Source organism: Amblyomma americanum, chromosome 4 (assembly GCF_052857255.1).
Source record: "Amblyomma americanum isolate KBUSLIRL-KWMA chromosome 4, ASM5285725v1, whole genome shotgun sequence".
Classification (NCBI taxonomy): Eukaryota; Metazoa; Arthropoda; class Arachnida; order Ixodida; family Ixodidae; genus Amblyomma; species Amblyomma americanum.
In genome coordinates, this window is record NC_135500.1 from 210,533,487 (window position 1) to 210,546,445 (window position 12,959).

Below are 12,959 nucleotides of genomic sequence, written 5' to 3' on the forward strand. Positions count from 1 at the left end.
AAAGATCCCCAGGTGGTCGAAATTATTGCGGAGCCCTCCACTACGGCACCTCATTCTTCCTTTCCTCTTTCACTCCCTCCCTTATCCCTTCCCTTACGGCGCGGTTCAGGTGTCCAACGATATAAGAGACAGATACTGCGCCATTTCCTTTCCTCAAAAAACCAATTATTATTATTATTATTTCTTCTCGTGTACATCCACGTGGCAAAATGAATTTCAGCCGGGAGAACATGATGGAACAATTTCTGGAGACTGTTCGCGTGTTCCCTTTTTTGTACGACAAAACTCACCCGGAGTACAAAGATAAGGACGCCAAAATGAACCGGTGGGCGATCATCGGCAGAACATTCGATCTGACTGGTGAGTTGTTTTCATTCTTTATCTGAGTTTCCGCTGAATGTTCACGTCGGCAGGAATGTGCGGGGGTGAGCACACTTGTTTAGAGTGCTCTAGCGGTGTGCTGCAGAGCAAATGATGTGGAATCTCGGTTTCCTACGGGCATGGTGATTTTGCCTGAGCGGTTCGCATGTCGTATCAGGCTGCGCGCTTCGTACAGCGCCGCTTGAGCACTCAAACAAGTTGCTCATGTTTTCATTTTTCGACCTTTCTTGGTGATAAACAGTGGCATTTCTGTAGGACCGCAAGCAGCCGCAAAATTTAAAAACGTGAAGGATCGTTGGCTGAAAATTGTGTCGGCGTCGGAGGGGAGCCGGAAAAGTGGCGCCGGAGGAGAGGCCGGAAAGGTCCACACGAAGTGGACACTTTTTGACATCGTGGATGGCATGCTGAGGAGCACACCACATTATGCCGAAAGGTAAAAAAAAAGGCAACTTAGTTGCGTAGCCATCTGCGCCAACTCAAGCCTGGCATTGATAACTTCACTACTGTCACCTGTCCTACCATTCTTTTTAAGCTGCTTTCTTCGTGTTTAATATCTTTTTACGTAATTTGACTGCCCAAGCGTCTGTGTTTTTAACAATTTATCTTCTCTTCAGCTGCGCTGATAGCTTCGCTATTGGTATTTTCACATTACCTTTTTCCTGGCAAGAAATCTGCAGGCTTTGCATCAAAACACCTCAAATTTTACATTTCAGGTCTTCATCAAATGTGCCCCCAGAAGAGGACATGTACGTTAAGTCTTGTTTTCATAAGTATAACTTCAGTTTATAAAGCTTCAAGTGATTTAACTTGTTATGCATCTGTGCTTTTGTGCAGCTCCATTCTGATATCTCCACTGTCATCCAACAGCCCTTCCAGTCCTAGACTGGTGGCCAGGTGTGCACCTCGTAGTTTGCTTACCATAACGGTTACTGCAGCGAAACAGTTTATGTACAACATTGTCATTTCATTCACCTGTGCAGCTGTATATCAAGCCCGGCTGCTGCGCTTTTTCAAGAAATGTAAGCTGTACTAATTGTGGTGTCATTATCCACCAATAGTAACAACATCCTATGTCTTTATATAATGCAGGTACTGTGACAGCCCCAATGACTTTACCGATGAGGACGATTTGAGGTGAGTGGTGATTTTCAGTTTTCCTAGCTGTGGTGCACCCCAGGTTCCATGTCAATACACCCTTTTCACCAGCCTTTCACGTTTAAGAGTGTGTCCACTCTATTATGCGCTGTTATGCTGCACTCCCATAGAAATGGATTAGTTTTATGTGCATACAGATCTTGGCTTAGTTGCTGTCATGAATCGTCGCTGGTCTGCAGTTTCAAGTGAATCACACACTCAACACTGCAATGCAAGGGGAAAAACTTGTGTTCTATTTAATGACTGCACGTCTAAAAACTGCAACAAGGTGTGAAACCAAGCTTTCGGGTACTAGATGAGTGTGATATGTCTTGCTCCTTTTCATAGCATTGCAAGTAGACAACATGTTTTTTGCACGACATAAATGGCAGCATTTTTATTTTTTCTATAGGCTCCCCAGCACATCAGAAGGTGCGGCATCTGCTGCTGGCTCTTCAGGGTAAGTTGGTGTTCACTTTCTTGTGTCGGAATATGACACCATAACAAACATATTTTTGAGGCAGGTTGTCAACTTCACAAGCAGGAGCCGCTGCCCCAGATCCAGGGTAAGAAAGCTGTGTGCACTTTCTTTTATTGGAAGCAGACATACTTTTCCAGTGCATTTCTCTTGAGTCTAACGATGTGGCCTGTCCTGCAGGTCTGCCAAAAGGCGAGCATCCGGTGTACCTTCCTCTCGGTACTGGCATGGTTCACATTTCCTGCGGTATTTGAATGATAATCAGTGATTGCAAGAAAAACATTGTGCGGATATATTTATATGCAGGACCAAAAGAAGGCAGTCTGACAGCTTCGACGATGCGGTGAAAGATGTCTTGGGGAGCTGCTCAGCTACGCTGTTAGAACTAAAAAAGAAAAATGAAATGCCTGCACCGAAAGATGACAGTCAAGAGGCAGCACACTGGATAGCTGCTAAACTGAGGATGCTACCACACAAAAAAAGATGTGAGGTAACATTCCAAATCCACAAGCTGCTGTATGAAGCCGAAATGGAGCAGTATGAATAAATGAAATGTAAAGTGCAAGCAATCGATAATATTTTTCTATGAAAGCAAGCAATTTCGGCTTTCTTTTGACATGATAGTGTTTGTGCATGCTGACAAGTAGTTGCCTGTTATTGGAAATTACCTGCCGTCCTGCACGGGTCACGACACTTTCCTGCCATGGCACCTGGCCGTCGCTCATGAAGTAGGATGCCAGCCTATCCCTTATCTCCAATGCAGCCCTGTAACACAGAAATGCACGAGATGTTCAACCTTTTCCTTCAGCTTATTCTGCCTGTCTGTCTGAGGTCACAGTTCTAATGGGCGTGTTTTACTCCTCGTCGTTAGCTGTACCCACTGACTTTGTTGAAAACATGAAATACGCATGTATTTTTGCACTGCTACAATTCTTAACGCAAACTCTAATGAACAAGATCTTAAGTCGTTTTAAATGATCAAGTTAAATCAAATGTTTTGAATGTTTCGCTGTTTGTTATCGATGAGCTTCAATTGTTTTAATGTAAATAAAGCAGGAAATGCAAACTATTATTGATTTCATGCCGTCATGGAAATAATAGTTACCGAGCAGAGTGGTACCCCTGGTCTTTCCATCCAGGAAGGGCACTACTGTCGTTCCTCCATGCCCCATTTGTGACATTTCCCTCCCAGTCTTCATGGTCAACAAATCCAGGAGGGTTGTACGTTGTCCTGGAAAACACCGAATCTTTCATTAGAAAATTGTGGAGCGCCACACATGCCCTTACAATGTTCTCGGTGGTTTCTTCTGACGCTCGAAAGGGTCTCTTCAGTATTCGCCACCTACTAGCTAGGATACCAAAACTGTTTTCTATGAGCCTCCTTGCACGACTCAGCCGGTAATTAAACACTGCCCTCTTCAAGTACTCGCTGTACTGGCTGACCCTGTAGGCATGAAGAGCTAGAAAAAACAAAAGGTCAGGGCATTAAAATTGCAGCAAACATGTACATGCTTAGATGAAGAAGGCAATGGCACTAATTTCAAATCATTGAAATAATTGGCAGCTCTGCGCACCCACTGAATACAACTTGAAAAGAAAAAAACTGTTCCTACATCTTATGTCCTCTGGGTGCCTGTTTCTGGTGCGGACAATTTGAAATGCTACATAACTGATATTATAAGGGTTTTTATTCATTTTTTGCATGCTTAAGTTGTGCTAAAGAAATGCTACATAGGGCCCCCTTTGGCTGCATTGCACAACTTGAGATTTTCGTATATTATCCAGTCAGTAAAACAGGTTAAATAGTGCTCATGCATTTGCTTGCAATCATTCAACTAAACCATATATGTCAACATTACATTTTATTACTGCATCATGTTATTGCTTTCACACAAAATGCAACATAACATGTAAATTATCAGTAATAAAACTATTTTAATACACTCATATTGCACTGCATACACGAAATTTAGTCCTCTGAACCATTTTTTTTCCATGCAGAAACTAAACCTTTCCTTGTAAGACTTGCTATATACATGCATGCAGGCTAGACTGGATTTGTAAATTTTTTGTAGAAATTGTTTGACCATTTTTGCCGTGTGTATGCATTGCACGAAACTGTATCTGCTATGGCAAACAGCGGCAGCAGTAACACAGTACAGCTGCATTGATATTTCATCTCGGCAAACAGAGGAAGATGTCAGCATTAAAAGTAATTGAAGCAACTTGCCACGTCGAGGATAAGGCCGCATGAGGTAAGGCTTCAATGGAAAGGCCTCGTCGCCCACCATCAAGTATGGTATCAGTCCCGCTGAGCCCACTGTTGCTGCTGGGGGGATCCCAAATCTGCGCTCGCCCAATATATGCATCAGCTTCGTTCTTAACAAAACTCCTCCATCGCTTTCTCCCCCGTTGTGGCCAACGACCACATACACAAATCTGAAATAAAGCAAGAAGTTTCAGTGTAGCCCATTTAGCATCTGATGTAGAACATGACTTTCTCCTTGCTCCTTCTGAAGTCACTACTGCTTTCAAGTCTTGTAAAGCCATTTCTGTGCTGCATTATAGTTTGACTAAATATACATGCCACACACAATCACAATTCAGAGATTGCCATTTTAACATCTGCTGCTATTTGTGCAGAATCAAATATGTTTACTGTCAACCTGCATGAGCAAACCATTGCAATCATACACCTGTCTACGCTATGCTCCTTAATTCGTCATGTAACTTACACCACTGAACTGTCCTCTTTTCTTTCAGTGCATACAATAGCACTCTCTTTCAATGAATATAATACACTGTTTGCATGATTCAAAAGAAAAATGCACCATACCTATAATGTGCATCGCATGTTGCCATGAGGACTGTGCTGAATGACTTTTTGTAATTAAAGTTTCGTGACCCTGAATTTGCAGGACATTCAATGCTCACATGCTTGCCATCAATACATCCAATGCAGTTGGGAAAATTCCACTCGACAAGCATGTCTGTGGCAATCTGAAAGAGTGATCGGGAGGCAATATAATATGAGACTGTGACAAAACAATAGCGTAGTAATGCATAAGGCAACCTTTAGTTGTCTTATGCATTATGAGATGCAGGAGTTCAACACATTTGAAAAGTCGGTACGCAGGCGGCATTGGGAAAGTCAGTAGCATAACAAATGAGGTAAAGAAAGGCAAGCTGGACGCTTGTCAACACTATAAACCCTCTCCGCAGTAACAAAACGGACTGCAGTGCACTTACTTTTTTCCATTCTTCTGCTGTTTGTGGAAATCTTACATAGGTTGGCTGAAGTATTTCCCATAATGCAGCACAAGTTTCCCTTACGATCATTCCAGCCGTTGATCGTCCTGTCAGGAAGTTGAACGACAAACTTCTCATTGTGTCGCCGTTTGCGAGAAATCTGAAAAGCGTATTCTCATCACATACGTCTCAAAGGATAAATGAGGAGGGGGGGGGGGATGAGTTGCATCACAGTGCTCATGCGGTATGTTTTACACAATATTTTCCGAGGGACCGCTGATCAGGCACTGTGACGGGACAGTACCGGGTCACGGACTTTCGGACTTACCTTACTGTCATGGCAAGTCGATCGTGTGCGGATATCGACCGCCTGAACGGAGTGTCCTGCCGCTCAATCACAGGCCGAACTAGGTGGAGCAAAGTGTCGAACGAGCTCGGCGGCATCCGAAGGAAGCTATAATCAAGAATCAAAGACATCACTATCACGTCACACACACGGCACACTACGCGTTTGAAAAGGTTGTAATCACTCACTCTCGGAAGAAGCCTTCATCTCGGGCGCGCAGCCGGGGAAGCAAAGCATTCGCTTGCCCTTCAACGTCTCGGTAGCGCCAGCAGGGGTGCACCCAAAACCTTCGTCTGCGTGCCTTTTGCGCGCGCCGCCGTCGCAACAGCAGGGAACACACAATGACCAAAACGCTCATCGTCGTCAGAACATCGTCGTCTGCACCTGCCATTGCAGAAGTCAACGCGATCAGCGCGGTTGATGAGGGACGAGGAGCTGGTATGTGGTCTGTTTACCGAGCAAGGAATAAGCGCGCGAGAACCGCGAAATCGCGCCTATGCTCGCGCAGTTCGAGACAAGGCGAGATCAGCGCTGTCACGTGACTCCGCGGCGGCCGCCGCGCGCACAACCAATGTGGCCTCTCTGCCGCGCGGCGTTCTTGCCACCGGCGGCGTGCCGCGCGCGTCTTGCCGCCAGTGTGTGCGTACCTTTACTGGGAGACTCTTCTGACCGGAACTTTTCCTCAAGACCAGCGCCGGATCATCTCCAGCGCCCTATAAGAAGGATTGCGCTCCAAGGGCTATCCTTCGCTTTGTAACGGTGCCTCCTCATAATGAGGGAGCATCCAAGTGCCTTGTGGGGGATTCGCCCCCTCCATTTTTATCATTGGCAATAAAAGTTTCCACCACCTACAACGTAAGGCGGTTATGCGCCTTTCCTTTTCTCAAAATGAACGGAGTGTATAGTCTGCGAATAAGACAAGACTAGGACTCCCTGCTGTCGCCGCGCCAGGCTTTCCCCTTTTACACATCGGCGCGAGCTCCGCTATCGCAATGGCGCGCGGGTTTCGCCAGACTTTCCCTCTCCCCTAACCTCTCCACTGCTGCCGCGCCAGGCTTCCTCGATAGCCCTCCCGCGGCGATGCAAAGATTAAAGTCTGCTGTACGATCGTTTTTTTCCGCATGCGTACGCGTCCTTGTCACCATGCGCACGGCCGATTGAGGGCGCGAGGCTGATCAGGTGCTGTACGTTCAAGTTTGCTGCATGCGACCGAGCGGACGATTCCGGCGTTCTGATTGGCGCGCTCGTGAGTGCCGCCCGTGCGGCAGCACAGGCATGTGCCGTAGCAAAAAACCCACACATTGATATTGTGGCTCACCCGATACATGCTTAGCTGTGAGATTTTTCGTAGCAGGTAAAACCACGGTCGGCTGTAATTGTAGCCATGGATCTCGGCGCGGCCGGTCCTAGCTGACGTCCGCGAACGAACTCACAACAAACACTGCAACACCGCAGCGAAGTTCTGAAACAGCGTAGCGGAAAACGATTAACGTTTGCGCTATTTCTACTTCACAAAGTGAAAAAAGGCATCGCGCCGTGATCGTCACACAAGTCCTTCGAGCGCTGAAGACCGCCAATATATGCAACCGTTCTCACTACGATCTCAGATTTCTGCCTACTAATATTTAAAGAGTGTCCCCATTGAAAGTTGCGCTGTACCCAAACGTGCAATAACGATTTCAGAACGACGACGCGATTCGTATCGCGAATTCTCGGCGCTAAGGACACATGACTAGAACAAGCTAGGTTAGCAGTACATATTCGATCGTTTGTAATTATAGCAGGGAAATTCTCATAGCTGAGATCAGGGACAGGACAAATTATCAGTTGTTCAAATTAGCACACCGCAGTCTTTTTCCATGTATTATAATTGCCTTTATTTTGTAGCTTCTTCATTAACCCATGCATACTATAGTTGTCATCTATAAACGCTGGTTGTAGCTGTCAAGTAATCAGGACTCCTTGCTGTCTCCCCACTTAACTGTTATTGTAAAAGACGCTTACTTATATTCATCGACATAAGAAGTGTGTGTCTGAATTGAGCACGCATTAAAAATTCCATATTTCCGCACACTGCCGTCGATGCGAACCCAAATACACTAGAAAATTATGTCATTCCCAGTAATTTCTAATATGTAAAATCAGTTGTAACTGCAGCAGCTCTGAATTTCACAGAAGAGTAACCATGCAACAGTCTGATTTCTCTCTGTAATGTTATTCGGTCCGTTAGAAAAGCCAAAATTGAAATAGCACAGTGTGGTGAGAATTAAAGGGGCCAAGCCATCTATCACTGCGCTGAAATGCAGAGCTTTGTTTTTTGCACATTGACAGCGGGCGACCAATTTTATTTTAGCAGCCATCTCTTAGCTCATATTGCTATGAGAATCGCACAAGCTAGAATGCAGCAGTGCAAACAAGCCTGGAGAGTTGTGCTCAGAGCCAGTCAATGGAGACGCGTGCAGATACAAGCTGACATGTTGTCCGTACAACTCCAAAAAATTCTGAAAGTGCCCACGTGATTGAAAACGAGGTGGTTTCGATGTACCTAGTAAAGACCACACATGCCTTTTACCTTCAGTGTATGTATCGGTAGCTAAATCATCGTCCCGGAAGCCACGGGAGATGCGCACACAGTCGGCCTCTGTGAGAGGAGGTCGCCCTTCCTTCCAGTAGTGGCTATAAAACTAGGGCGCAATAAAGCACTACGTTCTTTCCCCTGCACCCGAGCTGTCTTGTTTTATCGGTTGCAGCAGTCGGTACATGGTGTCAGACGTGGGGCGTCGCCGACCTAGCAGTGGGGCGTGAGCGACCAGCAAGATGGAATTCCTGAAGCCACCGGAGCCACTGCGTGTGACAGGGGACATCAGCAAGCACTGGCAGCTCTTGAAACAGAAGTTTGAGCTTTTATTGACTGCATCGGGAGCCAACCGAAAAACTTCGACCGGAGTCTGAGAAGGCTGCGTTGCTTTTCAGCATCGCAGGTGAGGAAGTAATCGTAATTTACAACACATTTCCCTTTGCGGATGGCGAGAGCAAGCTTGACTATGCGACGGTGGTCAAAAAGTTTGAAGAATACTGTGCTGCCCAACGGAACTAAGTCCACGAGCGGTACCTCTTCAGGAAACGAGTGCAATATTCTGGTGAGTCCTTTGAGCATTTTTTGCGTGATTTGAATGCGCAAGCCCAGTCATGCAATTTCGGCACATTGACGGAGTCAGTGACTAGAGGCCAAATAGTTTTTGGCATCAGTGATAGCAAAGTGCAAGAGAAGTTGCTCGCAGACAACCAGCTCACCTTGAAAAAAGCAGAAGAAATCTGCAAGGCCACTGAAAGCGCGCCTGAACACCAGGAGATGTGGAATGAGCGCCAGCAGCAAACGGTGGACTTGGTACGAAAGGAAAGCCCTGTTTTGGGTAAAGCGTAGTCAAAGCAATTCAAGTGCAGAAAGTGCGGCCGAACTCATGCGCCGCGAAGCTGCCCAGCGTTCGGACGGACGTGCAGAAAGTGTCAAGCAAGGAACCATTTCGCGGTTGGCTGCAAGGCAAATAACCAGGTGGACGCACTGCAAGAATCCGAAGAAGACTAACGTACTCGACGTGTCGGTCAGCCGCATCAGCAGTCAACGTGATTGGACCGTCGAAGTACGCATGAACAGTATGCTGGCGGAGTTGAAAGTGGACACGGGATCCCAAGCGAACCTTTTGCCATTCGGTCTCTACAGAAAGATGAACCCCAAGCCATCATTAAGGCCGAGCAGTGTGATCCTGAGGTCGTATGGCGGAGGCGTTATCAAACATAGGGTGCCCTCAGAACTCAAGTGGAGCAGAGTAACCGAAAGAGCGTTTGCAACTTTTTCGTAGTACGCAAAGGAAATAAAGCAATCCTTGGTCTTGAAGCATGCGAAGAACTGGGGCTTCTGCCGCTGGAAGTTCACAACGTAACAGTGAACAGTTCTGATAGTCATTCGGGATTACAAACACCTGTTCAGCGGCACAGGCTGTGTTCGACGCCACTATCGCATGGCCCTGCGTGAAGGCGCCGCACCTGTTGTCCAAACAGCGAGACGGGTACCTCTGGCTCTGCGAGAACCGCTTCGGCTAGAACTTGAACGCATAGAAAAGGCTGAGATAATCACCAAGGTCACAGTAGCCACAGACTGGGTGAGTCCTCTCGTTATCGTTCGCAAAAAAGACGGCAATGTACGAGTGTATATGGACCCTAGAAAGATAAACGAATGCATTAAGCCAGAACACTGCGAAATGCCAAGGCGAAAAGATATAGAATCCGAGCTAGCGGGCGCAGCAGTGTTCTCCAGACTTGACGCAAACTCAGGGTTTCATCAGATTCCTTTGCACGAAGAAACCTCCAGGATTTGTACCTTTGGAACACCGTTCGGTCTATATCGTTTTTTACGGATGCCTTTCGGTATTTCGTCGGCATCTGAAGTGTTCCAGAAAACATTGAACGAAATTTTTGAATTGCTTCCCGGCGTGAAAGTGTACGTCGATGACGTACTAGTCTGGGGCACCTCCTGGCAGGAGCACGACGAGCGCCTGCGGTCAGCGCTGCAAGCAGCTGAGAACGCCGGTCTCGCGTTTAATCGTGAGAAGTGCACAGTTGGCGTTTAAGAAACTGAGTTCTTAAGCGACGTTATCAGTGCAGAAGGTATAAAAGCAAGCCCTTCACTAGTGAAAAGTATGTTGGAAATACCCCCCCCCCCCCCCCCCCCCTGACAAGTCGGGAGTTCTGTGAATGCTCGGGGTCGTAAACTACTTTGGAAAATTTTTGCCCACGCTGGCGCAAAGAACAACTTCTCAGGAGCCTAATCAGACAAGACGCAGTTTTCGAATGAACAGATAACCATGCGAGTGAATGGAAACTTCTATGCCATAGCATGAGCATGAGCAAACAACCGCTCCTGTCAATGTTTGACCCAAAAAAGCCGACAAGTGTCCTGTGATGCATCACAGAATGGGATTGCCGTAGCTTTGTTGCAGTGTCATGGCAATTCCTGGAAACCCTTGGCTTACGCTTCCAAAGTGCTCACTGACGCGCAGCAGTGGTATTCTCAAATAGAGAAGGAAGCAATGGATATCGCATACGGATGCGAAAAGTTTCAACACTTCGTCTACAGCCGGCAGGTTATTGTGAAACGAGACCACCGCTCATTAGTTACCATCTACAAAAAAGCAGTTGGCGATATGCCACCGAGGCTGCAGCGGTTCTTTCTGAGGCTGATGCGCAACGACATCACATTATGCTTCCTTCCAGGAAAAAACTTCTCGCCGACATGCTATCAAGGGCCCCCGCCGAGGACGATACGACCATCCAGAGTGATGACGTGGAAGTTCATGCTATAAGTGTGGTTTGCTCGCTTCTCAGCGACGACACATGGAAGCGACTGGCCGTAGAGACGAGGAACGATCCTTATCTGAGCTCTGTTCTAAAATGCCTAAGTGATGGTATTCCCATCGAAGGGCGGCTGAAGTCATGAGAGGGCGAACTGTGCGAAGTTAGAGGCGTCCTGCTAAAAGGCTGCAAGGTTATAATACCAACTAGCTTGCGACGGGAAATGTTAGAAAAAAACCCATCCCGGCCATATGGGCATTAATCAGAACAAAATCAGGGCACGAGGTCTAGTTTTCTGGCCTGGAATGAACTCATTGAGGCGTTTGTCAAGAAGTGCAGCGTATGTATGCAGTACGCATACAGCCAACCAAGAGAGCCATTGAAAATGCGTCCTGTGCCTAAAAAGCCCTGGTACCGAGTGGGCATCGACATCTTCCAGTACGGTGGGAAATCCTACTTGTGTTTATACGATGCGTTGTCAAACTTCCCCGAAGTAGAACTGCTCAACGACTTGTTAGCGAGGAGTGTCATTGAGTCACCTAGCTCCATTTTTGCGCGATACAGCATACCAGTGGAGGTATGCACAGACAACGGTCCGCAGTTCGCAAGTAATGACTTCGGTGCTTTTGCAAAGCGATATGATTTCAAACACACCACCTCGAGTCCACAATTCCCTCAATCAAATGGTCTAGCGGAATAGGGTGCGCAAATTGTAAAGCGCATCCTAAAGAAAGCCACTGAACTTAAACAAGATTTCTGGTTGGGACTTCTTGCTTACAGGAGCACACCTCTAGAGTGCGGCCGAACCCCTGCAGGGATCCTCCAGGGCCGCGAGCTTCGCACCACATTGCCCGACTTGCGCTTCAGTGCCAACTACCAGGTGTACAAGCATCGCCAGACCGAAAGCCTCAAGCGGCCGTTGACTCCACTGGAGAAAGGTGACGTCGTTAGGTTGAGGAAGAGCACGTGGTCACCGAAAGCTCAAGTCTTGCGTCAGCCCATGTTTCCCAGGTCGTACGACGTCCTCGCCGAATATGGAAGAGTTCTGCGACGCAACCGGCGGCATCTGCTGCCGACCAGCGAACCCTTTAGTAGGGAACTGCCGGACTTCGTCGACGACGCAAACAGCTCGAACAATTCGGCAAGCCACGTACTACTGAGCCACAGCTCGGCACAGCGCCCCCAACCAGGATCCCTCGCACACTGCCTCGCCAGCAGCAGCACTAAGGAGGTCAACACGACAAAGAGCACCATCTCTGCGCCTCACGTACAACAAGGACTTTGTACAAGTGCCTTAAATTTCCAGTGCAAGTGAAGTCAACAATGCATCTGTGCGAGTGGCATACTATATTCTTATTTGTTTGTAACCGAGCTTTCTTTCTTTTTTTCTTCTTTCCAAACGAAGGAGGATGTATCGGTAGCTAAATCATCGTCCCGGAAGCCACGGGACATGCGCACACAGTCGGCTTCTCTGGGAGAGGAGGTCGCCCTTCTTTCCAGTAGCGGCTATGAAACTAGCGCGTAATAAAGCACTACGTTCTTTCCCCTGCACCCGTGCTGTCTTGTTTTATCGGCTGCAGCAGCCGATACAATGTAAACATAACATGATATGGGAGTTCGTAAACTGGCTTACATCTGGCCGGCTCCTGGTTGAGGCTGGGAAAGAATACTTCTTATATTCAGGGAAACAGGATACACTGACCATGCATGGTCGTTATCTCAAGCAGAATTTGTAGAAATATATTTACAGAGTGAAAGCTTTAAAATTTGCAAAATACAATCAATCAGAAAATAAGCATTTAAGTGTGTGTGGATAGAATTGCATAAGCAGGCCTGAGATGCGGCCTGATCTCGGTGATCAGAACCGACAACGCACTACCTCACCAAAACAGGATTGGGCCACCTTGGTGTAGAACTTGGCCACAATCTTCTATGAACAGATCAATTAACCCTCGCCCCTCAGTCCCCAGCGGCTGCGGAGCAACTGACCAAGGCGGCGGTCAGAGCTGCGACGTAGCGGAA

The 12,959-nt window shown here is 47.2% G+C and overlaps 2 protein-coding genes across 2 annotated transcripts; both read left to right on the forward strand.

The window, feature by feature from the left end:
• Positions 1–190: 190 nt before the first annotated feature.
• Positions 191–1,226, forward strand: LOC144127553 (uncharacterized). The gene is made up of 3 exons (XM_077660546.1): positions 191–360; positions 637–814; positions 1,095–1,226. The coding sequence occupies exons 1-3, from the start codon at positions 210–212 to the stop codon at positions 1,168–1,170; spliced, it is 405 nt and encodes a 134-aa protein (XP_077516672.1). The 5' UTR covers positions 191–209; the 3' UTR covers positions 1,171–1,226.
• A 565-nt stretch (positions 1,227–1,791) lies between these two features.
• Positions 1,792–2,655, forward strand: LOC144129245 (uncharacterized). Its single transcript, XM_077663254.1, has 4 exons — positions 1,792–1,975; positions 2,040–2,081; positions 2,174–2,212; positions 2,300–2,655. Exons 1-4 carry the CDS (start codon positions 1,881–1,883, stop codon positions 2,538–2,540), a joined length of 417 nt encoding a protein of 138 aa, XP_077519380.1. The 5' UTR covers positions 1,792–1,880; the 3' UTR covers positions 2,541–2,655.
• Positions 2,656–12,959: the final 10,304 nt, after the last annotated feature.

Bases quoted from the DNA above. Each gene is read 5' to 3' on its own strand.
- LOC144127553 (XM_077660546.1), top strand. From the start codon at position 210: ATGAATTTCAGCCGGGAGAACATGATGGAACAATTTCTGGAGACTGTT. The intron at 361-636 runs GTGAGTTGTTTT...GCATTTCTGTAG, and splicing joins CAGAACATTCGATCTGACTG to GACCGCAAGCAGCCGCAAAA. The intron at 815-1,094 runs GTAAAAAAAAAG...TTTACATTTCAG, and splicing joins ACACCACATTATGCCGAAAG to GTCTTCATCAAATGTGCCCC.
- LOC144129245 (XM_077663254.1), top strand. From the start codon at position 1,881: ATGTTTTTTGCACGACATAAATGGCAGCATTTTTATTTTTTCTATAGG. The intron at 1,976-2,039 runs GTAAGTTGGTGT...TTTTTGAGGCAG, and splicing joins TCTGCTGCTGGCTCTTCAGG to GTTGTCAACTTCACAAGCAG. The intron at 2,213-2,299 runs GTACTGGCATGG...ATTTATATGCAG, and splicing joins TCCGGTGTACCTTCCTCTCG to GACCAAAAGAAGGCAGTCTG.